This window comes from Phasianus colchicus, chromosome 1, assembly GCF_987193195.1.
Source record: "Phasianus colchicus chromosome 1, bPhaCol1.hap1.1, whole genome shotgun sequence".
Classification (NCBI taxonomy): Eukaryota; Metazoa; Chordata; class Aves; order Galliformes; family Phasianidae; genus Phasianus; species Phasianus colchicus.
The window spans coordinates 176,679,901-176,704,680 of NC_143436.1; the positions used below are offsets into that span (position 1 = coordinate 176,679,901).

A 24,780-nucleotide genomic window follows, 5' to 3' on the forward strand; every position below is an offset into this window, starting at 1 on the left:
ACTGCCATATTGTGCACAGGAGGTTGGGATGCAGCTTGTGTTTATAAATGCATATGCAAATCAAGCTCTAATGCAATTATTACTAGGAGTAATAATTACTAGGATTGCTATATTATGCGTAGAATACCTATTATACCATTGTCCAAATACACAGAAAATGTAGAAGGTATAATTGTGGTTTCTCTGCTTTTCAAAAGCTTTACCACACAGCTGACTTCAGTAGCACTGCTCATGAGGTCAAAAGGAACAGAAAATTGGAGTGGTTCTGCTCCTTCCAACTGACTCCATGGTGACCTGGGCTGTGAGAAACTGTGCTGAGATGGAAGGCAGACATGTGCCCCACCTGTCACTCTTCCGTAGAAGCTGTTCTCGTGATCCAGTTGCAAATACAAGTTAAGCAACAAGAGGCTCAGAAGGCTGTGGAGGTCCTTCTTGAGAAGTAGCTAACAGATGATCTACTTCCTCTTTTATCCTTTAAGCTACTGTCATCATAAAGCTTGATATATTACACATTTGTTAAAGATGCTGATAACCAGGAAAACATAAGACTAAAGCCAAGCCCAGCTCAGACTTTTTTGAGATGTATAGCTGTCACTTTTAAGTCTTCTTTTAAATGTCACTTCATGTAGCACTTAAATGAATATACATCTACTAGGAAATTCATTCTCTAAGCCTCTCCTCAAAACTGGATTTGGGATCTCTTGTTTTTGCATTTCCTATGAGAACAAAGACTATCTTCAATCTAGGGACATCCAAAATGGTCAGTGAAACAAGATACTTTTATTCAAACAGAACATCTTGAGTAATTTATATTTTTTATTGTTCTCTTTCTACATTTCTCTCCTGGTCATTGAACTGTCTGTGCAAGCAATTGCCAATATGTGATAGTTTTGTAGAATGTTCTCAATTTTTTAATTCCTCTGTTTTCAAGACATGTAATCCCTGGTCCACTTAGAGTTGACTATTCACTTTCCTTCAGTTTGGAGCACTGGTGAAGTTTTTTTTTCAGTGTTGCTGACTTCCCAAGCACAGCATTCTTTGTCTTTATGACATGACAGCATCAGAGACCCAAGATGGGTGAGTGGGGGTGGATTAATTTTTACTATTTCTTCAAACATTTTTGAAACACTGATTCTACCTCTCTGCTTCTTTACTGTTATCAGACTTTGCTCTGTGATGTCCAATGCTACTGAACAGATTTGCCTGGCACAGACTGTGGCAGCCATAGCCCTTCCTTCCATTTGCAATGGCAGTACAAGCAGACCCTGTACAGAGGCTGTAAAAGTAGACTTTCAACCTTACAGCCTCTCAGCTTCAGGACATCCTTTTGGAGAGTGGCTTTTTTAGCACACCCACACACTTTCTCTGGCATATTTAAAACATGGTATCTGACACAATTTTAAAGGGCTTTTGTTAGATGCCTTTGTTTTCCTGGCATCATAAAGCCCAGAGCAATATGAACACTTCGCTGCCCTTTCTCCTCTTGCTTCATTTGATCTGTAGCATCTTCCTTCCAATTTAATAGAGTTCAATCTTAAAAAGATGGTTTGGGGCATCATCATTTAAAAGATGTGCAGAACTGTCTAAGGAGTATTTAAAGAGAATACATTATGTCCTATACAGCTTCCTATCACACTGGGATGTACAGACAGCATTCATACACTACAGCAAGAAAAGCAGAATTAGACTTGCTAAAAAAATTGTCATTATTGTTGCTTTGAGTTATCCTTGCTTCCATCAGATACTTTGTACTGTGAGGAATCATACTATTGTTTTGATAAAAAAAAATTTGACTTGATCATAGGTATATCTGCTGGTACTTTTGCTCGTATTAAGATCACAACACAGCATTGGACTACTCTAGTTTTTTTTGTTTTGTTTCGTCCATTGTGTGTAACAACAACAATGTTCCAAACTTGTCAGCTGTCCCTGCTCAGTGTCTGCCTCTGTTTTAACAGCATGGTCCAGTATCCTTACTTTAAATATTTTGTTTCCTTCCAGAACAAAGCAGGAGTCAGTTTTATTCACTCAACTGAGTGTCCCTATCAACATCAGACTATAACTTCACTGGGGCAGTGGCAATGGGCTCCATCAACTGCTGCATCCCGTCTTTGCTGGTACAAAGTGCTTGTGGCAAAAGAAGTCTGGAGGCTGAAAGAGCTCCTCTGCAGAAACCTTGAAATAGCCCTTTAAAGCTTATCATGACAGAATCACTGCCTGAAAAAGCAAAGCTTTTGCTGGAGGTATGCAGGGGCAAATCTGATACTAATCAACTACTGTAGCCTGAAATGACATAAGTTATCTATGGACCATCAGAGAGGAAAGGAAAATCAAAGCAAAAGACAGAAAAAAAAAAAAAAAAAAAGGTGTCACCTTTTCTCTGGTCACAAAAAAATCATATATTGTGTTGACAGATTGGTCTTTTCCCACTTAGTGAGTGTAGATGATGGCAGTAAAGAGTTTTCTGACAGTAAGAGATAGCCACTTGTGACTGTGATGGACAAAAGACCACATCCACTTCCCTTGACTTTCACTTTGGTGGACTAGCTGAGATGGACGGTTTCAGCTTCATCTTCTCTATCAGATCCTTCAAGCCACTGATTATAGTAGAAAGCCCTTTTCTGTGAGTGTTTCAACCAAGCAATTTTTTCTTAAAATGAAGAATTTTCAGTCTTTAAGGTCTTTATCTCATATTTTGTACTGATTTCTCCTTCCCAGTTTCACTTGTGTTATTGTACACAGAGATGATATCCTGCCTAATGAGGGCCATATTGGATAAGGCTGGTGACTTATGTAAAATTATTTACTTTGGAATCCAAACTGGTAATCTATCTGAACTTGATAGAATTTCCACACTTGTACTGAATCTCTCTTATTTAAAACCTTCCTACTGCCTAGATATACACAATCCCATACCCTACACCATGGAGTGGTCTATCCTAACTGTCACTCTAAAGGAAAGTCATGAATAAGAACAGTCTGATTTCTCTTTCTGCACAGTATTTCTTTAAATGGACATCTATGAAGCAACAACATTTTAGGGACCAACATTTAAAAATTAGAATGTGAAGGACAATCTTAGGAGAGAAGAGACTACAAATTGGATGATAATAATACGGCCTTTTTCACTGGACATGCAGTGGAAAAGCAAGGAAAGATTAGCGATACTGGAACTATAGATTATTTCTAGGAGCAAGTATGTAGAGTCATGTAAAGAAAGATACAGGCATATTTAGGCTTTCCCAGCTCCAAGAGGCCAACTTAGAAGAAGCAGTACCAAAGCAGAGCTCTCTGAAAAACATGCTGGTTTTGGAGAAACGCTGTGCCAGACTGTCTGTGAAACAAATCCAGGTAACATTTAGGTGAAATAACCTCCAACTTCACTACCTTCATACAGTGGTGTTTGTTTTATTCACTAAAATGTTACATTATCTCCACATACCTCAATCTCTCAGTGACATGTATACATCCTGGTTGCTAGTATGGTGCTGTGGTTTCAATTTTTGATGAAAACAGGGTTGAGAACACACCAATGTGCTTACACTGAATCAACAACATTTCTGCTTCTTGCACTGCCCTGTCTTTAAGATGGTGGGAATGCACAGAAAGCTGAGAGGAAAACAACTGACCCAAATGGACCACAGGAGTGTGGCTAAATACATTTCAAAAAGACCCTATGCAAACGGAGACTGAATCAGCACTGTGGCAATACGCCCATGAATAGTATAAAAATTAATCAAGTAAGCAGTAAAATGGCATCATAACAAAATTTCTATGTTTCTTGGCCTAATAAAGATGACATTTCAAGTACTCATGTTTGGAATACCTACCAGCAGGTGCAGCAGCAGTTTTTGGTGCTGGCAGTAAGCTCTTGCGAGGAGTCGCTGTGCTGCTCGATACCTGCGTTGTGCTCTTGCTGCTACCCTTGGGTATGTCTTTAGAAGGTGCAGTTGCCTTAGGAGTGCTTTGTTCTTCATTTCCAAAGCTGGAACCTGCAGGAGACCAAAACTGCCCTAATTATAAGTTCATAAAAAATGTATGTGAACTCTGGCATACAAACTGAGCTTGTATTAGCAATTATAATCTACAAAAACATATTATCATTTCAAGTTGGGCAAAATTTCATGGATTTTCTCCAGTACAAATGGTTATATAGAAATAGTTCCCAGCAACTTACTCAAATGCTAGGTGTTGGTGGCTGTTGAATTCTAACTCTAAGAAGGACATAACATTTGTTTCTGGCTAGCTTCTTAAAGGTATCTGGCTGTGAGGTTCCTAAGAAAATCAAGAGGTTTCTAAATCTACGTGTGTAGCAATTTTTTGAGGTACTGTAGTTGCCGCAGAAGCCACCCAATACCCTCACATTAAGACTTGGGCATTACTGGCTCTCACTGAAAAGGGCAAGAGCAGGTCTCAGTGTACAAGGCACTGAACTCTCCCCCCCAGGAGAGATTTCCTACAAGTATTTCCCCAGATCACCTCAGACATTTGAATAAGCTGAAAAAATAATTCTGCCCTAACTCTCACATCCACTTCAATCACATTCTCATACTGAATCTTGGGTTGCCAAGGTTTCCAGTTTATATTGAGCTCTTTCAAAACCTATAATGGGTTTGCTTTCCTCCTGTATTTCCCACCTAGGGAATAATCACATCATAGGCTCCTTGCAGATATAAGGAAATCAATCTTTTCTTAACATTTGAAAAAGGCAAAGTTGGAGTGTCTTCTTTATCTATTGAGTAGAAAGCATATGAGAAGCAAAAGATTACAGCATGTCTGGACCTGAACATTTGCAAAAAGATGAACATTTTGCTTGAAAAACTGAGCAGAGATAGTTGCGAGGAATACAAGGATTTCGGAAAATGACTATAATTTTTATTTTCATTATTTGAAAAAGATAAAATATAACACAATGCTGTTTACGTACTGCCTGCAGGGAAATGATAACATTCTTAAAATAATTGGCATGTTCAAGTTTCCAGTCTTTTTAAGATGTAGGATTCCTATACAAGTTTTTTTTAGCATCCTTACTGAAAATCCACTAGAGAAGAAAGCTAGAAAAGAGAACCCTCTTTTCTAATAAAGGAAGAATATACCTTCTGACTCTGACAAAACAGTGTAAGTTTTTTTTGGTGTCTTTAGGGTTGCCTATACATATATCTTAACTTAATGTTAAAAAATTCATTGTTAAAAATGTTAAAAATTCAAACAAAACAATCTGCTGTTCTCTGTGCAGGAACAGGAAAATCTAAAGCATTCATCACCTTCACACCAATGGGCAGATAATAACCCCTCAGCACAACAGGCAGTTGTTTTATACCCAAAATACAAGGATTCTTCACCTGTGTAACAACCACTGAAAACCATGTGCTGAATTATCTGCTGATGAAAGACCGCTGACTTCAGTAAAGTCATGTCAGTGTAACAGCTGCAGCTGTGCCCAAGGACAGGGGCACCTTACAGCAAATTGAAGTGTTTGCTTCAATCTGTCTGCATCCTCACAAAGTTACTGCTGGTTTGGATATGCACTCCCCCCACCAGCGTAGGTATCTGCATTTGTAGAAAAAAAAATTATTTCCTTGGCTCTTTGTTCTAAAGTTTAAATCACAGAAAGGCAAACCGTGAGGAGGAAACTATTCCTGTTGTTTGCAGAACCATGCAGTTCAAATGCTATTTAATTGAAACTTTATATACCTAACCTTTATTCTCTGATGGGAAATTTATTACAGAGAACATTTCTGTTCAAAAATCTGCAGTTCCCCTGCTGAAGAATGAAGTGCCAAGGGGAGTTGCACAAATTCTTATTAAAAAAATTAATTTCTTTAGGTCTCAGAGATGAAGTGCAGCTTGCTACAAACACCTCTGCCATCCAAAGCACAGCTCACAGGATCTGCTGATTAAAGATACGGTGAATGCAGAGGCTGAAAAACATGACCTGGTCAGGTTCCCTGAATCAAGAATGCCCTGGGCTGCACACCTCCTCTGTGGGCTGAGATTGTTCAGTCTAAAGAAGAGGCTCAGGGGAGACCTTATCACTCTTTGAAGAGCCTGAAGTGGAGGTTGGCTTCTTCTCCCATGTAACTAGTGATAGGACAAGTGATAATGGCCTTATGTTGCAGCAAGGTAGTTTTAGGTTAGATATAAGTAAGAATTTCTTCTCAGAAAGAGCAGTGAGGCAATAGCACAGCTGCCCAGGGAGGTGCTGTGGTCACCATGCAGACGTGGCACTGAGGGAGGTGTGCAGTGGGCACAGTGGGGTGGGCTGGCGGTTGGTCTAGATGAACTTAGTGGTCTTTTCCAACTTTAACGATTCTGTGAAGAAAAGATTTGGCTTTTGATGGTTTAATGAGAAAAGCACTCTGTAAAATAAGCTGCATGGCTGCTCTGGTTGTCTGCAGCCAGCGACAGCCAGTTCCAGATGGTTCCAGTCAGTTCCAGTGGCCTCAGCACAGGGCACAGCCATGCTGGTGACACCTCTGAAAGAGTACATTTAAGGATAAAAAACATGGCTCAGCAGTGCACACTCAGTTGCGTGATGAGAAAGCATGAGAGAAGCAGCCCTGCAGTCACAAGGGCATTGTGGCAGGAAGGCAGAGAAGCAGCTCCCTGCAGCCTGGGTGAGGCCCATGGAGGAGCATGCTGTCCTTCTGCAGACAACAGGCATCACACAGAGCATACCTCCATGTGCAGCCACGGAGGAGCCCGCGGGGCAGCACTGGATGCAGCCATGAGGAGGCTGCAGCCCATAGAGAGCCCTCACAGCAGAAGGTCCTTGGCCAGAGCTGCTGTTCTTGAGAGAAGCCTGAAGTGGGGCAGGTTTACCCTGAAGGACTGCAGCCCGTGGGCCACACTGGAAAAGGGGAAAAGTATGAAGAAGAAGAAATGGCAGAGTGGAGCTGTTCTGGACTGACCATAAAACTCCCATTCCTCATACCTCAGGTGATGCTCAGTGAGAGGTAGAGGAGTGCGTGTCTACAAGGCAGCATCTTGTCCCCTAGCAGTGGGGACAAAGAGGGCTCCATCTCACTACAAACGTTGTTGGATTCCACTTTGCAAATGGCATTTAAACAAGAAATGAAGCTAAAATTACAAGAAAAACACATATTCCTCCCGATCTGAGAGGAATATAAGGGTTTCCACTTACACAGAGGAATTTGTCTCTTGAAGGAAAATTAGAAAGATTATTCATCAAATGGTACTTGTCAGTCTATCCTCAGATAATGCTTCCCACCATTATGGGCGGCAGGTGAGTCAGTAGGATCAGCCCTCCCAGAGTCTTTTGAGTTCTTGTTTTTAAGTAAGAGCCTGAACAGAAACACCAGATGTACCGTGCATTACGAGTTTCCAGGTGACCACATCGCCCCTGTACTGTTCCTCTTCCCTCCTACTCCTCTAATTCTGCTTTTTATTTGAACCAAGAGAGATTCCTTGCTTGCCTTTGAAGCACCTGGTAAGTCATTTGGGCTCACCTGTATAATTCACCCTTTATTTTTGCAGACTCTGTGTTCTATGCAGAGTAGTACAGTTGACTTTGCAGGAAAGTAATTAAAAGAGTATTAACAATCTCCTGGAGCTATAGGCCTTCAGTCTAACTTTCAGCAGCTCCTCACTATGAGCCCCAAGGAATCCTACTCTAGAGCTTGTGAAAAAATACAGGGAAGAAGGTTTTTGAAGACTTGAAAGTACTTTGGAGTGTCCCAACTGCACCCGCTCATCCCTACACCATTATGCCAGTGAAGGCATGCAGAATTCATGGCTGGAAGAGGTTCTGAGCAATCTGATCTAGCTGTAGGTGACCCTGTTCATTGGAGGGAGTAGGATCAGGTAACCCTTAAAAGTCCCTTCCAACTCAAACGATTCTATAATTCTGTGAAGTCAAGGACAGTTACATGCTGTAGGCAGTAGCTTGCTTCTTGGAAGAGGAAGACTCTTTTACATGTCACAAGGAGGAACCATTCCTTTTCTAGAAGCACTTACAGAGCGGAACATGGTATGATATTAGGTGATATTACATGCTCAGTAGGAGCATGGGTGGGGGGAATTCTGTGTTCGACAAGAAGTGAACCAGCCCAAGTCGCACGGGCAGGTCTTGTTTTGAGAAGAGATAGCGATGGGACGGGCTGCATTCTAGAGCTTCACAGCCCTGGCTTTCCTGTCTGTGCTCAGTGGCAATCAAGTCTGCTTTTGTTGGAGGATTTGGGTGCTTTCTAGAAAAACAACTTGTCTGACAATGTTTGTGGGTCCCCAAGGAATATCAAAGTACAAGCGCAGCTGCTTCTGTTGCTCCCTGTCTTGTGGGCTGCTATGTGAAGCCTTCTGAAATGCAGCAAATTTCCAGCTCTTCACAGCAGGTCAAGCATTCTCTGTGCTGGCAGCAGGCATGGAGCTGCAAGCTCCTGTCACAGCTGCAATTGCACCTGAGATGACAGGAACGTGCTAGCATCATAAATTTTCATCGAAGTACAAACATTTACCCAGGGTAGTATCAAGCCCTTCAGAGACTCTTACACACTACTTGACTCCAAGTTTAATAACAACAAAGATATGTCTAGTTGTTGCAGCAACGATCCGCTATCACTAGTGTTTCTAAAGCACTTTCCAGTCATAAAACTCAATGAGCTTTACAAATAACAAAAGGATGAAGGAGTTCAGCTACTCTCAAAATTCACACAGCAAGGGAACAGCAGAGACAGGCAGAAAAAGCATTCAGGAAAACCTGATGATGAATGAGCCCAGAATGAATTTTCTTGGCCTGCAAAATGTTGGGACGTATTGTTCCGCTGAGTTTTTCTAGTCTGCACTTCTGTGCCCCAGTTTCCAAGCACAAAATGAAATTTTAAATCACTGCCATGGGTAATGCTCTGATAAGGAAAATGCCTGAACTACTGTGAATAATCAGGTGATATTTAAAAATGCACAACACACTTTTCACTACACTGAAACACATGCCCATCCTTTAATTAAGGCCCACTATTTATTTGTGACTTTTATCTATAGAGTGGCAATTTTTATAGATGGATAACAAGATTTGCCACTCGCCAAGTAAGCATTTTATTTCTCTGCTTAGTGGGTTAGTGTTTTATAGCTCAACACTGTAAAATTAAATATAATGTGTCACAGTGTAGTCAGTAGACACAAGTGAATGTATGGCTCTGAAGCAATGCCACTGTCCAAGTCGTACACTGTGATCCTTGGGGGAGACTGTGCTGTTACGATGCTATGATAGTAGATGAAATTACCAGATTGTTATTTTATCTTTGCAGAGAGCCAGCTCCCGATAGTTTCCAGTACCCAAGTCCAAATGGGCAATAGATCAGGGAAAAGCTGGTGACAGATTTCTCTTCTGTCCAGAACAAGTAGCTGCATAAGGACTGATGCTCAAACAATGCTTAAACCTAGATTGCTTATATGGAGTATTTTTTCCCATCATGTATTTCTAGCTCAGAGGTGTTTTAGTAATGACCTTCCTTACTATATTCATTTTAGAGAGTGCTTGTTCATGCCTACATGCCTTTATAAAAGCTGATCTGTCAGAAGTCTTAATATTCAAAACAGAAACCCAAATTGTGAATTATGAGCTTGATAACTGCCATTCAGATAAGAAGCCAAATCTTCACTGCCTGTCAGCACAGTTTCCCAATTCCGGTGGGTTTGGGTCTCTGCAGTGTAGATGGTACCTCTGGGAGAGACCCTTTACCACCAGGGGAGGGAGTGTGGTGCTTCTCCAGATCTCATGACCTTTTGGACAGCTGAGATGAATCCCACCAGCACTGATGAACAATGACAGTGTCAGTGTTAACACAGACAACATATGAGGTTCTGTTCATAGAATCACAGAATGACCTGTGTTGAAAAAATGATCATCTGGTTTCAACCCCCTGCTGTGTGCAGGGCTGCCAACCACTAGACGAGGTTGCCAGTTGACGTGTAATAACCTATCTTGTTCTGAGGCCTTAATTGTATGATACTCATTTGTATCTGATAGCTTAGCTCTAGTTTTAGGTTGCAGTTTGAGCCTAAATAGTCCCCTAAATTTAGCCCTAATTCCATTAACCAAAATGTATCTGAAGAGTCCACTGCCTATAAAGCTGATGAAAGGCAAATTGGGAAGAGTAATGTTTCAACTTCTCATGTCTTCTCTTACGAAGATAGGCTGGGGGACCTGGACTTGATATGCCTGGAGAAGAGAAGGCTCAGGGGAGATCTCACTTATGCCTTCCAGTACGTAATGGGAGCTTAAAAACAGAAGGGAAATAAACTTTTTACATGGGTCGACAGTGACAAGGGAGAACGATTTCAAACTAAAAGAGGGGAGACTTGGAGTAGATGTCAGGGGGAAATTTTTCACTGTGAAGGTAATGAGGCACTGGCACAGGCTGCCTAGAGAAGTTGTTGTCCCATCCCTGGAGGTGTTCAAGGCCAGGTTAGATGGGGCCCTGGGCAACCTGATTCAGTGGTTGGCAATCCTGCCCGTGGCAGGGATTTGGAATTAGATGACCTTGGAGGTCCCTTCCAAATCAAGCCATTCTATGACTTCAGCTAGACAGATAAAAGTTATGTTTACATGAATAAATATCTCTCTTTTTGTTCTTTCACCATAAATACGAACAATTCTTCATGTCACAGAAGGTAGGAGAACAATTTTTCCTGTCTGTACTGGTTTGATTGGCTGTATTTATCACCTCCCATAACTACAGGTGTGCAATAGTATGGTAGAAACAATCAGGCTTTGTGGCATTTCTGACTCAGTAGAAAAAAATAAAATGGATAATTCAGTTCTGTATGTTCACATGGAATTTAAAATATCCTTTTTACCGGTTTTGATTACTCTAAGTTTTTGATATTTAGAGTAATTTTTGAGGCACTGACCTAACTTCAGTGTCCTTCAAACATAACAGATACGGAAAATACAGCCTTCTGCTGATGCACCTTCTTGTATCAATATTTACTCATTTCACGTCAACAATTAAAATCCATATTTTAGGAGCCAGTTAAATGGATTTCTTACTTGAGTGGAGTTACATGTTGCTCCCTACTGAAGTGTTACAAGCTTCACTGGACAAAATGAAAATTTCACCATAAAATAAAATCTCTACATGTTTAAATGGAAACTGCAGGCAATTTTCTGACTATGTCACACTTTGGATCATATAGCACATCATATTTGGGCTCTTGCAAAAAGTTACAACACTACCAGGCAAGATGAGAATTCCAATATGATATCAAATTTGCCTGTATGTTGATGGTAGCTTTGCCCATCACTGGCTGATTTTAAAATGGGCCGGAAAAATCGATGTATCAACGTTCTGAAAGGGTCATCACTTGGCATATATTGGAGCTGAACTATCAAAGGCAAAGAGTCCAGAATGTGAAGGTCGTTCATGAGCAGATCATCCCGGCAAACTTTCCTTGTTCAGCGCACAACTCTGATCACAGTGACAAGAAACACCCCATGCCATGAATACCCTGGTGGAGCATCTAACGTGGAGCTGAGGCAGCAGGACTGCATACTGGGGACCATGACTACGACTCAGGAAAAATGCTACTCTATATACTAAACAAAAAAGCATGTGGTTTTCAGGACAGCATCACAGTTTTACTTCAGATGTTTATCTGGTAGAGAGTCATACTATCTTACAGACAAGGATGAGTAGCAACTGAATGCAAATCCAGGGCCACCTCTCCATTGCCCAGCAGAGCAGTTTTTCACATGCATCAGTCCCCAAGCACTGCTGGAGTAACACCAAGCACTGATGGCATTTTTGCCAAAAGAGAAAATCAATGCTCCAATGTACTCAGCTGCTAGAATGGCCCCAAAGATCATCAGTGATTGCCCAAAATTTTGAACAACTATATAGATGATACTGATATCCATTTTCTACCAGCTGTAAAGCATCAATGGCATGTATCAAACTACCTTAGGAGGAATTTTTCCTGGGTAGTAACATTTTGATGATCTTGCGTAGGCTTCAGTCCCAGCATTCACATTTCTGCAAACACCAGTTCTACAATACAACTTGTGCTCATAACCATCTGCTTCAATGGCACCATGCCTACTTCTAAATTGGCATGCCATTTTTAACAGGGCATGGGCCCCCATGAAAAATAGGATTAGAAGTGACATCTGCTCTGTAAGAAGTTCCTTCTGAAGGCGAGAAGTGCCAAATTACAGCCTTTTTATAAGGAACATCTGGTGACACTTGTGGGCATTACACCATTAATAAATGCCTCTTTCCAGGAATTGCTACTTCTAATTTTCTTGAGTACTGCTGGAGTGCCATATTCAGACACTTACAGAGTAAAATCCTTGGTATTAATGACATTCCAATTGTGTTAATGAGTGTCCAGCAGTTTTAGCAATCCAAGCTGGATGCCACAGATCACCAGATTAGGAAAACTTAAGCAATGTCCCAGCAATTATCAGTATGCAAGGTCTGGTAGCAACCGGTCTTGCTCCATACTGCCAAGCCACAGTGTGCTATAGCTTATATGGAATTGTGCTAGACTGAAGAGTTAGTTAATGTGTCTGCCTCCTTCCTTGGCATAACAACGTCTTCAGAGCATGATATATGGGCTAAGGAGGGGAGATGCCACACTGAAACCTCAAAGATTGTAGAACCCTACAGGGTCTCCAGCTAGTCATTAATTAATTGCATTTTGTGAGCCCAGGCACAGATCCTCAAAGCTGCTTAGGAACTTAACTTGAATTTCAATTCACATTCAAATTCAGCTCACACTACTTACTCTTAATCACCTTCTCAACCCTGAAGGAGTTTCAAACCAACAGATGTCTCCATTTAAGAGTACGAAGGCCCAGCCCACAAGCAGCTCAACAGAACGTCCCATGAATGCTGAGCAGTGCTGTGACTGAAGCAGAAAGGTGGGGTCAGACACCAAAGCTACACAGTGCTTTGGAGGCAGGCAGGGAAGCATCTAAGCTTCTCAGAGCAGACGTTCAGAGTGCTCAGACCATATGCACCCCTGTGAGCAATATGCTGTTCAAGAAAAATCTTTGCCCGCCTTTTGTAATAGTAGCTTGGGTTAGCCTGGCTGACCTGCACCATTTTAGTCTCCTCCCACATCACAGGAGGCTTCAGTGGGAGCAACCATCCACCCTGCTCTATGAGAGATGTTGTGCTCCAGTGCACAAGGAAAGAGGCAGGGGAACTCTCATCACTCATGTCCGAGAAGCTTCCTAATTGTCATGGGAGCGCAAGGGGCAGGACAGAATGTTCCCCTGTCAGGCAAAGCCTCTGAAACCCCAGCAACAGTGGGGGAAGAAGTGGGACCCACTGACCTACCAGCTGTCCCTTCATTTTTCTGTTAGGGACATTGAGGTGAGACGGGCCCTGATATCAGCTGAGACCGAGGGCTTCAGGCTTGACAGTGCACACTCCATCAGCTTCTCTCTGAGGATCTTAGGGGCAGTGTCAAAGGCCCTGCTGAAGTTCAAGTAGACAATATCTGCAGATGTTCTTCTATATAAAACATCTTAACCAATTTGATCAAAGTATGTTTAGTAAATACTGTCAATTGGGAGGAGTTTGGAAGTAAAACTGCAATTCAAATATACCTGGAGAGAGAAAACATCAAGCATTTGATGCATTTTAAAACAGGTGCATTTTACAAATGGCATTATCCATGGAGGCTGTGTTTTCATTTTCCAGTGTGACCTATTATAAACTTTCCTTATCTCATGTTTACTAAAAAAAAAAGTCTTTCATAGATGCTTTTTAGCAAAATGCAGTTATTTTACAAGTCAGCAGCACTAAATGCTGTGACCCAGTGACCCAGTTAAATAAGTTTTACAAAGTGCTTTAGCTCTATTTCTGCAAAATGAAATAATCTAAACCAGTTGGTCTATAATATTTTGCAGGGAACAGATGTTAAATTGCATTCATTTCACAAAATGAAAGCTCTTCAGAGTATATAAAAGCAAAATTATGTTGAAACCCACAGGGAGTACACAGAAGATGTAGTTCTTAAAAGCTTCCAGTGCTTTTACAGAAGAAACATCTTTAGTTTTTTCACTTGGTGAAGTATCAAGCATATTGTTCATTTGATCCTTTTACAATTCCTTTTTCCCTTCTTATTCAAGTTTCACTGGAGGTAGTAGCAGCATTCAAGTTAGTAGCTCCTCTTTATTAAAAAAATGCTGGTAGTAAGTAATATAAAGTAAGGCTATCTAATTGAAGCATGTAGAAGTGATATCCACACAGTTATAAAGGTAGAACCTGGAGTAGAACAGTGAAAGGGGAATAATAAAAAAAGAGCCCAAATTTCCAATGTCAGGCTTTGAAAAATGACAATACAACACTATTTGCTCGGATGAAAGTAATCAATGATGGTATTATACTACCACTTACACTCAGGATGCTCATTTCTTGCTGGGTTGAATGTATCTAGGGGAATTGTCAAAAACACCACACTTCCCTGGACTAGCACTACTTGCTGGCATTGAAATCATACAAATTACAACAAGTTCATTAAATCTTTCCTGATTTTCTGCGTCATGGGCAAGGCGCTGCTGGGTTGGAAACATAACTGCATTATCTATTTCAATGTCCTAATACTGTGACATGCAGATAAAAATGTCTTTAGGATTGACCATCAACGCTATTACTAAAATGACTGATAAACATGATAAGGGACATGACTTTCTAAAAAAAAAACCATGTCTGGATGCAAAAGACTCCTCTAGTTTATTCCAACAAGCATTCAGTCCCAGCACTTCTATGATTGTTCTTTTTTTAAGACAGCAAAGATACTCCCTGTTAACACTTCTAAATGGAGCATCCAGAGTCATTTGTGTCAGAACAAAACTCTCTGAAAATAACTTGGATAGTGCTTTAGTCACAGCCTTCTTAGGACCTTGTCAGGTGCATCATTCACACAAACTAGCAAAAAAACATTTACTTTTTCAAAACTTCAAATTCAGTGGAAGAGGATGCTAATGGCTAGTAGTGAAATTAGGATGTATATCATCATCTTTTTCCAGCAGCACTCAGGAAACCACCATAGAGGAGCACAATGAATTAGTATTTCAATGGAGATACCAATTCCCTTTGGAGATGACTATTTACAGCTAACTAGCAGGTTTTACACAAGTCTGATCCCAAGAGTCCAAGTGTTGCCATGAACAATACTTAGCCATAAAGTACCCAATGAATGCTCTTTAGAGACGAGTGGGAAGGCCTCTTCTGAATTTGCTTGCTTTCAGTAACCCACAGCATAGTTGGAAAGCCCGAGACTCCCTGCCTACAAAATGGGAAGAGGCTGAAGGAGCTGGGATTGTTCAGTGTGGAGAAGAGGAGGCTCAGAGGACAACTTATTGCTCTGTACAACTGCCTGAAGGGAGGTTGCAGCAAGGTGGGTGTTGGCCTCTTCTTCCAGGTAACAGCAATAGGATGAGAGGAAATGGCCTGAAGTTGCACTGGGGTAGGTTCAGGTTGGATATTAGGAAAAAATTATTCTCGGAAATAGTAGCAATGCATTGGAACAAGCTGCCCAGGGATGAGTGGATTCACTGTCTCTGGAGATGTTCAACAAACATGGAGATGTGGCATTGAGGCATGTGGTTCGTGGGCAGTATTGGTGATAAGTGGATGGTTGGACTAGATAATCTTAGAGGTCTTTTCCAACCTTAGTGATTCTATAATTCTACGATTCTATGACTGGCCAGGATGTGAAGGATTCAGGTAATTTCAAATTAGGCAGTGATTAATAGCTAATTACTTGAATTCACAGTTATGAACTCTTCATTTGTTGTGTCACATCTAACTTCATGAGAGCCTGCTGTGACCATTGAGAACTTCCAAGCAATGATTGTTTAAGGGTTTGGGTACTTGGTTGGATTTTGGGCTCTGATCAGGTAGGGAAGAGGTTACTTAATTTTGCAAAAAAAATCTATTTATAAGATCATGTTTCTAAATCCATCATGAATAAAAGTTGTTACAAAAAGATGTAATTATATGCACCTTTGCCAACACTTTTTTTCTTAATTAGGACCTTTGAAGATAAATTCCCTTGCCCATCTCTAACAAGTGAAAACTGAGCTGCAGGATTAACAAGGAATATCCTATTAATTTCACCTCTGTATGAATCCTCCTGTAGTTAAGTCCTTAAAGGGACTATTTAAATGAAAGCTTTTTAATCATACACTTGATACATGAGTTATTGAAGTAGAAGAGCTTCTCATTTTGTACTACGATTTTAAATTCCAGTAGATTTCTGAAGATATCTGAAATAATTAATGGGTTCAAGAAAAGCTACATATAATCGAGTGGGAGAGAGATGAGTTTGAATTATGTTAAGGAGTCATAAGTACAGCCAGTAATATGATCTGCAGTGTTTGATGCTAACACAAATAATGCTTTTTGTATTGCAGGTGCATTTAATTACTGTGCAAGTGCAACTACTGTGCAAGTGCAAGAATATTAAACCAGAGCTTTGGCTACAATAAAATTGTAATCCAAGTGATTTCCATAGTATTGCCATTGCAGGAAAAATTCTTCAAAGCTGCATGCTCTTGACGAGGAGTTTGACAGCTCTTAGCACTGCTAAGGATGGGCAGAGGCCTTGGGAAAGTGCAAGCAGTAGATCTGCCCCACAGATCCTGCACTGCTCTGCTGGCTCTGCAGTGTTCCCTTTGCCTGCACAACCCTGCAGCCGCACCGCATGCCCTTGGTGCTTCTCCTATGCTCCTGGGTACTGAAGGCAGGTGGCTATGTGAAAATCACAGCTGCTGTTACTGCAAAGGAAATTTCTACTCTTTTTTCTCCTTCTTCATCAGGGAAGTGTTACCCAAGGGCATCTCCCAGATCTCTTTTTAAAGAAATACACTGTTTATTTTGAATGGACTCTGAATCACACTATTGTGGGAGCACAGAAGTTAAGGGTGCATTTGCTCCAAGAAGTGCTTAAAAAGCTCCTCCTCTACATCAAACATGAACAAAGATCTTCAGCCATTTGGTTTTCACTCCCTGACACTTTGAGTGTGGGTAATAGCACAGATTTGTAGCTGGAAGGTGAGGAAGAAGGAGAGAAAGAGCTGCAGTTCACTCCTGAATTCTCCAAACAGCCTTCAGGGAGGACTCATCCAGCTCTACACACACAGCTCTACCACTGTGTGAAGCAAGGGAAGGATGCAGGCAGTGGTAAAGTCTCACTGGAGAAGTAGACTACAGCTACTGCTATTGGTCAATGTGACTGCTGCCCTCTATTCACTTTCCCTAGAAAGGGAGCAGAGAGCTTGCAGTACCCCCAGAGCAGTCAGTGTCATGCAGTCACTATTACATAGTTTCTTCAGGAGAGCTTCAGGCTACAAGTTATTTGCTATCAGCATTTGTCTTTATATTGAAAAACTGATGATTAGTAGGACAGTACTTTGTATTGAAGGCAAATCCTGGGCAATCAGCCTGGCTTCTCCAGCATCATTATTTAAGCAAGACAGCTATGAAGATTAATTGTAAATTGCTTTGGATTAAAGGCATTAAGTAAATATTAGTTACTGTTGTTAAGAGCATTTCAGAAAAAAAACCAAACCAAGTTATCTGCAGATGAGATGAAGTTGATCTGTTTTCATCTGCAGCCACACAATTCTGGTAAATGGGAGAAATCTTTGGTAAAAGTTACTTCCAACCACTCTGTGAGTACCAGTGATGCAATATCCCAGTAGTATCTCATTAATGAAACCCACCTTTATCTCAACAACTTTCATTTTAAAACCATGTGGCAACTACTGCTGTTTGCCTACAGGAGGAAGGATGTGCTAGGTAATGAGTAATTCATGGGTTTAAATATGAAGGGAATAAATTAAGCTTTAAAAAATTTATAAGATGCTACTGAGGGTCTATTGTGAATTTTCAGAGCGAAACACCTATCTAGCTTTACTCACACTGAAAGTGGATGGAAATTATATTCTATTACACATATACTTCCTTAAAATCATGGGAAATTTGAAAAAAAAAAGATCTGCATGGGGGATTTAAGAATGAATAGGAGCAAGCACTGGGTCTGGTAGCAGTACTGCTCCACATACTCACTCCTCTAATAACCAATTCTGAATTTATTCCAATGTTATTTTAGCATAAAAGATATGAAAAGATATAACAGGGGAGCTGCATGAGCAGGTTTTCAGGTGGAATTTGAGACCTGAGATAGCTGGCAGAGCAGCAGTGAAAGCTGCTTTTCTTTTGAGAAATCCATCCAGAACCCAAGCTACGAACTCCCCATTTCCTGACCATATTTCCCAAACTGCCTGCTGTTGCCCTATAAGTGAAGCTGCCAATAGGTTAACAGTGGCTGGGGGACATTTACACTACACATGGGATATTATTCACATTACAAAAAGCAGATGCTTAATATACAAATGACCCCCATTATGGCAAGTATGAACATTCATATGTTACCACAGGCAGAGCAGACCAAAAAAAAGGAATGAATTACCAAGAACAATCCATCTCTACCAGGGTTGAACTGCTAATGGGACAGTTCAGCCTGCTTTCTCTTCTTTAAAGGATGGAGACTATTTCAGACTCCATCGAACAACCAGTCTGTGCAGGGCCACTCATATTCACTTTGGAAACACCTCTGGAAGGCAATGGTGTTACGTGAGGAATCAAATCTACTTCACAGAATCACAGAATCGTTTGACTTGGAAGGGACCCTTAAAGGTCATCTAGTCCAACTCTTCTGCCACAGACACTTGTTTAGGCAAACAGAGCCCGGCCCTGGCTCTGCCCAGCTGTGAAAGCTGGTGACTTGCTGGGACTTTCCACAAGGGCTGGAAGTTGCTGGTTTCCACAAAAGCTACACAAATGACAACTCCCCAAATATCCTCATGGAAATGCTGCCAAAAGTCAGGAGTCATTTGGGGTTATATCCACTTGGAAGGATTATAATTTCAGTCTCACAACGTGAGAGCATACTCTTGCCCAAGCATGAGGTAAGATCCTAACTGCTGTTTGCTTGCAGGTGTCCAGGCTGTTGCCAAAGGATGGGTTTTGCTGGCAATGCTGGTTTCCACTGGACCGTGCCTGATGCTCATGTCTCACAGCATGCAGAGAGGAGCTGCTGTGGCTGGCATCCCTCCCCACACACAAGAACAGGGAAGGAAAGAAAGGCAAGACAACTAATTTCCCAATTGTCCACAGCCTGAATGAGGGAGCTGGACTTGCAGGGCATAAAATTTTACTGTACTGACCTGGTGGCCCTTTGTCTGCTGGCAAGGGTTAGAGCTGTGGGGTGCACCATGGCCAGGCTTAGCCAAGCACCCACTAAGGCAGAGACTTGTGCTTCAAAAATGCTGCCCTTCCCACAGTCCAGATCAGATACGATGTTATGAGACCTATTAATTATATGAATAAGTACTACCGTTTAACACAAACACAGCATACAACAACTTCTGTGAGCCTGCAAGATGAAAGTTCTCTTTATTTATGCCTTCCCTTTCTGTGAATATTTAGCTGCTTGTACAACAAGTAATTCTGAAAATCCAGCAGTCTACATAAGCTCTTTTACATATTAATAAAATGCCTCCTTTAGCATGGCTTGCAGGATGCCTTGAAACAATTCAGAGTCATAATGTGAAACAGATATAGAAATAGTCACAATTACAAAGACATCTGATATCCAGCAGTGACTATTATGGTGACAATTCTTTGGAAAAAGTATGTGTAGATGTATCTATGCCACAGTTTTCAACTGGAATGGTCAAAGGTAGCAAACATCTCAGTAAATAAACAAAGCAGAGCGCTGAGATGTGTCACTCACTAATAGTCTGCACAGCTCTGAGCACAGCAGGGCTGAACCTGGCTGCACTCCTGTTCACTGCTGAAGTAGGGCGTAGGGTGATAAGAGGCTATTCAGTCTTTTTAGAACATCCAGTCCTAGGTATGGAAGGTCACTTAGGAACAAAGCTTCAGTGCTATTGTCAGACAACGCATCCAGCTAACCTAGTTTGCTGCTTTCAGTGATCAACGGTGATCAACCGCAGAGGCTTAGGGAAAAGCTCCATACCTACATTTTGGCATTACTGAATACTCTGTCCTTTCAGCATCATGTGGGCAGGTATAACAGAACTGGTGCCCTGCTGTCACCCTAGCTCAAATATATCAGTCTGAAGCACGGGATAAGTCTGGTTCCTCACACAGTAACAACTCACCCTTTGGAAAACAAACCCTTGAGTCGTATCCCAGATGAGTAGCTGAACTACTCCAGGCATTTCTGAAGATGTCTGCCAAAATGTACAGTCAGTGTACACATGATGCAGAACTAGCTGCTTTATACAGTCAGTGCCTACTTATATTTCCATCCCCATATGCTATTTCCTCTCCCAGAATAAATGCTTGGCTCCCCGTCAGCTGGAGTGAGTACAGTACAAAGATCAACCCCTAATGATCAAGAAAAGTCTTCTGATGGAGAGAAGGTGGATGGTCTCCCCACAGCATTCTTTTTTCCTTCTCTTCTTTAGCTGTCTTGGTGCTAAGGCATATGTGTGCCAACGAGGGGTGCTGAGTGTAAGTGATGAGTCATTTGCTTTCCTTGCTGTGCCCTGCTCTGTGCAGATTGCAGGCACAGAGAATTAAAACAGACCTTTGCATTGGAAATGGCATGGGAACCAACCAGCCTGAGCAGAACTGCACAAATCAGCTGCCTACACAGCTCATTTCTAGGAAATGCATTTCTTGCAGGTCTTGAGTTAGAATCATAGAATCATTAAGGCTGGAAAAGACCTCTAAGATCATCGAATCCAACCATCAGTCTATCCCTCTGATGCCCACTAACCACATCCCTCAGTGCCACATCTCCATGGTTCCTGAACACCTCCAATGATGGTGATGACATCACCCCCCTGGGCAGCCTGTGCCACTGCATCACCACTCTTTTTGAGAAGCATTTTTTCCTAATATTCAACCTGACTTCCCTTGGCATATTTCAATACCTAAAGGGAGCCTACAAACAGGAGGGGAATCAACTCTTTGAAAGGGTTGATAACTGCAGGACAAGGGAAATGGTTTGAAGCTGAGGGAGGGAAGATTTAGGTTGGATGTCAGGGGGAAGTTCTTTACTATGAGAATGGTGAGATGCTGGAACAGGCTGCCTAGAGAGGCTGTGGATGCCCCGTCCCTGGAGGTGTTCAAGGCCAGATTGGATGGGGCCTTGGACAGCCTGATCTGGTATTAAATGAGGAGGTTGGTGGCCCTGCATGTGGCAGGGGAGTTGGAGATTCATGATCCTTGAGGTCCCTTCCAACCCTGGCCATTCTGTGATTCTGTGATTCTATGGCATAACCTGAGGTTATTCCCCCTCATACTATCACTGTTAGTGTCACTATCAGCAGCAATGGAATCCATAAGTTTTGTCGTAAACCCCTGCCTCCAGGACAGATTATTGGTCAATACAAATTAATCCATATCTGGCGTCATATCACATTTTAATAGATTTTTCATTACATTCGTTGATTTTCCTTTTCCAACAAAAACATGTACTATACAATCACCTCAACGTTGGCAAATTGCTGCTCCCGACTGGGATCCGTGAGCAGCTGACATCTCTTGCCACTAGAGGTCAGGCGCCATCCTGACAAAATAGAGGAAACACGGAATAAAATCCGTGGTGATGTCCTGAGGTTACAGCTTCTGATAAACCAATTCAGTCCTAGGAGAAGACTTGGGATCCAAGTTTACCTGAGTTGGAGCTCGGTGTAGGAACAAGCACCAGACTGCCTATTTTCCTGCTGAGCATTCAGTCATGGTTTTTCAACTGTTCTCCTGTCAGAGTATCTGTAATTCTATTAAATGAATCATTGATAACACTGGGAAAATATCTGCATGGAAACACAGACTAACTAATCCGCTTGCCTAGATAATAGCATAAGAGAATAATAACAAAGTCAAAAATGCTTGAGGGTAAGCTATTTTTGGTGAAGTTGAATTCAGCATTTGATAAAGAGGAGAGTCCTGTAAGTGCTGAAAATGGTTCCTAGCTGTAAGTTACCCTGTACATTCAGAACTGCGCTAAGAAAATAGGACTAATGTAATGAATGGGTATCATCTGACTGATACAGAAAATAGGGTCAAAAGAAAACTCTTTCAGTGAAAATAAAATCTCAGCATGTTCCTCTGTTCAGCCTCTTCGATCCTCCAATTTTAGAAGTTATCAGCCTGAATCAGCTCTGCTGACTTGTGCAGGGCTCCCCGTTCATTTGAGAACTGAGCTCACAGCCCAGCAGGTTGCAGGGAGAGGAAAAGCATGCAGTCATGGGTCAGTGATTGGCTTTTCTGGAAATCAGTACTGTTAGAAAGTTACGTGTTTTATTTCACTGCCGTGCAGTCATCAAAGCCTTGGATTAGAACAACAGTATGTGTAGTGAGTCCTCAAAATACAAACATGACCTGTGATGGGATTGATGGGAAGTGCAGCAGTACCTGCAGGGAAGCTGGGATGAGGGCAGTGAGCCTTTTCTGGCCCCATGTATGTACATGGCTTCATTGCCTTTGCCCAGCCAGTATTTCCCTCTGCTTGTCCCACAGCTCAGGAGGGTCTATGCAAAAGGCAGAGACCTTCTGTACTCTCAGCATCATACTACACCTAAGAGGAAAACTTCCCTGTGATCCTGGAAACAGGGGAGAGAAAAAGAAGAGTTTTAAAAAAAATTAAAATAATTGTGACATCCATCGGTTTCCCTCTCTTCAGCCCCTACTGAAATAAGGAGAAAGTAATGACAGAAAAACTCTGACAGGAGCCAAGAGTCAGGAGGCAGAGTGATGATGTTGCCTCTATAGGTAATGGCACAGCAGGACTCCATACTCAGGCACATCACCAGCCCTCAAGCTGATGCCAATGCTTAGGATCAACTATTTGAAACAAACTGCAAGAGAATGATTCTGTGATTTTAGGAGACAACAGTTACCTCAGTCCAATAGGAGAAATCTGTAACCCTGAACTTGGCTTTTTTGGAAAGCCTTTTCTGACAGCTCCACCAAATCAACACCTCCTTCACTGGGAACAAGGGAAGTACTTCTATACATCAGAAAAAATGAAGTTTAACAACGGTGAAACAAACAAACAAAGGCAAAACAAACAGAACAGCCAACTTCTTCTCATAATAGTAGTTTCCAAAATTAAATTTTTAGTAGACATTTGGTATTGATCTAACCAAATGTTGTCATCAGGCCAGTAGTATCTATCTTCAGTGGCTCTATGCTTGGCTACCCTTAGAGTACCCATCTCTTCAACCTTGTAACAGTTTGTGGTTTTCTGTAGGGTCACTAGTACATCTATGTCCAATCTGAGTTAAAACCAGAGTGAGTCAGGGTCCTGAGAGGAAATCTTGAGACCCTGTGACCAGTGGGGCATCGAAACACAAGTATGAAAGATAGAAAAAAAAGTCAAACCTGTATTTAGTATTCATGTTTGCCACATTTCTGCGGGCACAATATACTCAGTTAAATAAGCCCTAATAGGAGGGCTAAAATGGAACCAGCCACTCTACAATCTCTTTCCAGTGAGCACAGAAGAGACATTTGCAAAGTTCTCTTCTAAGAAGATCTGAGCCACTTCCAAGAGGTGCCTATTTGTCTATGCTGATTAGAAAAGCCTATGGTGAATACTTCAAACTGAGAAATTCTAACTTGAAGGTATCTAATTAGGGCAGATGAATCCCAAACCTAATTTGCTCGGGCCTTTAATTTCTCATTTGCAAAAAAATATGATGTCCCATAATATTAAAAGCAATGATAACAACACTATCAATGCCGCAATGACAAAACTCACTCAACTCTAAAATAACTTAAGATCCAGATACTCATGTAGCATTATATTACTTGAATTCATTATTTTGCTAAGCAACAAAGAACCCAAAAGGCAGCGAAGTGCCAGTAAAACAGGACAAATATGTGCTGCTGATGCAGCTATTTGAACTGATTTGACTAACAGTAAGTACCATTTACCATCAGAAGGCTCCTGCAACAGGGAAACCTCCTTTGCTCTTAAGCACCTGCTCGTATATGAATGCCCAAATAAACTATTTATTTAATGGAGAGTTCTGAGGTGCTTCCATTGAGTGTTGTCATAAGTGCTCTGCTGAACAGTTTAACATCACTTCATCAGTTATTCTGACCAAATAAAGTCAACATGCTCAGTGCAAGAAAGCTTCTGCAGCAAGGAATTTGTGAACCTTTCAAATACTCTACATTATCAAAGGCAACTTACAGCTGTTGAGCTTTACCTTAATGAGTCAATCTTCTCTAAAACAGAGGATATTTCATGGGTTAATGCTTCTAAACCATAAAGCCATTGGGTGAAATCACAGCATACGGTTTCATTCAGCAAGTCTAATTTCATAACCATAAAATAATAAGTAACCAAACTGAAGCTTATCATCAAAGACTATGGATAAAGACTTGGTATAAGGAACAGGCTGCCTGTGACTGAACAATTTAGTATCTTAACTGGGAAAGACATTTTAGCACCAGTATTTTTTTGGGGAAAAAAAAAAAAGGTAGAATGAAATGACCAGTCACTTATTTCCATATTTCAGTAAAGAGTAATTTACTTTCTACCCATGAGGAAGATATATAGCATGATTAGATGAAAGAGATTAAACTAAATTAATTGGATGTTATGGGATTAAAAAAAATAATGGGAAAACATGTGTTCGCTATAATCTGATTAAGGATTTTTCAGAGTGGAAATGAGCAATTTCCCTTCATATACCAGTCCCACTATAATTAAAATACAGTTTCTGCTCCCAAACCAAGAAATATAAATATTAAT

The 24,780-nt window shown here is 41.3% G+C and overlaps 1 protein-coding gene across 4 annotated transcripts in view; it reads right to left on the reverse strand.

The window, feature by feature from the left end:
* The window catches only part of MTUS2 (microtubule associated scaffold protein 2), a 267,632-nt gene that overhangs the window by 62,519 nt on the left and 180,333 nt on the right, over positions 1-24,780 (reverse strand). For all 4 annotated transcript variants that reach the window (XM_090133624.1, XM_090133619.1, XM_090133611.1 and 1 more), the window contains one exon: positions 3,831-3,992. In XM_090133624.1, coding sequence (XP_089989750.1) covers positions 3,831-3,992 — 162 coding nt within the window. The remainder of the gene's footprint in view (positions 1-3,830; positions 3,993-24,780) is intronic.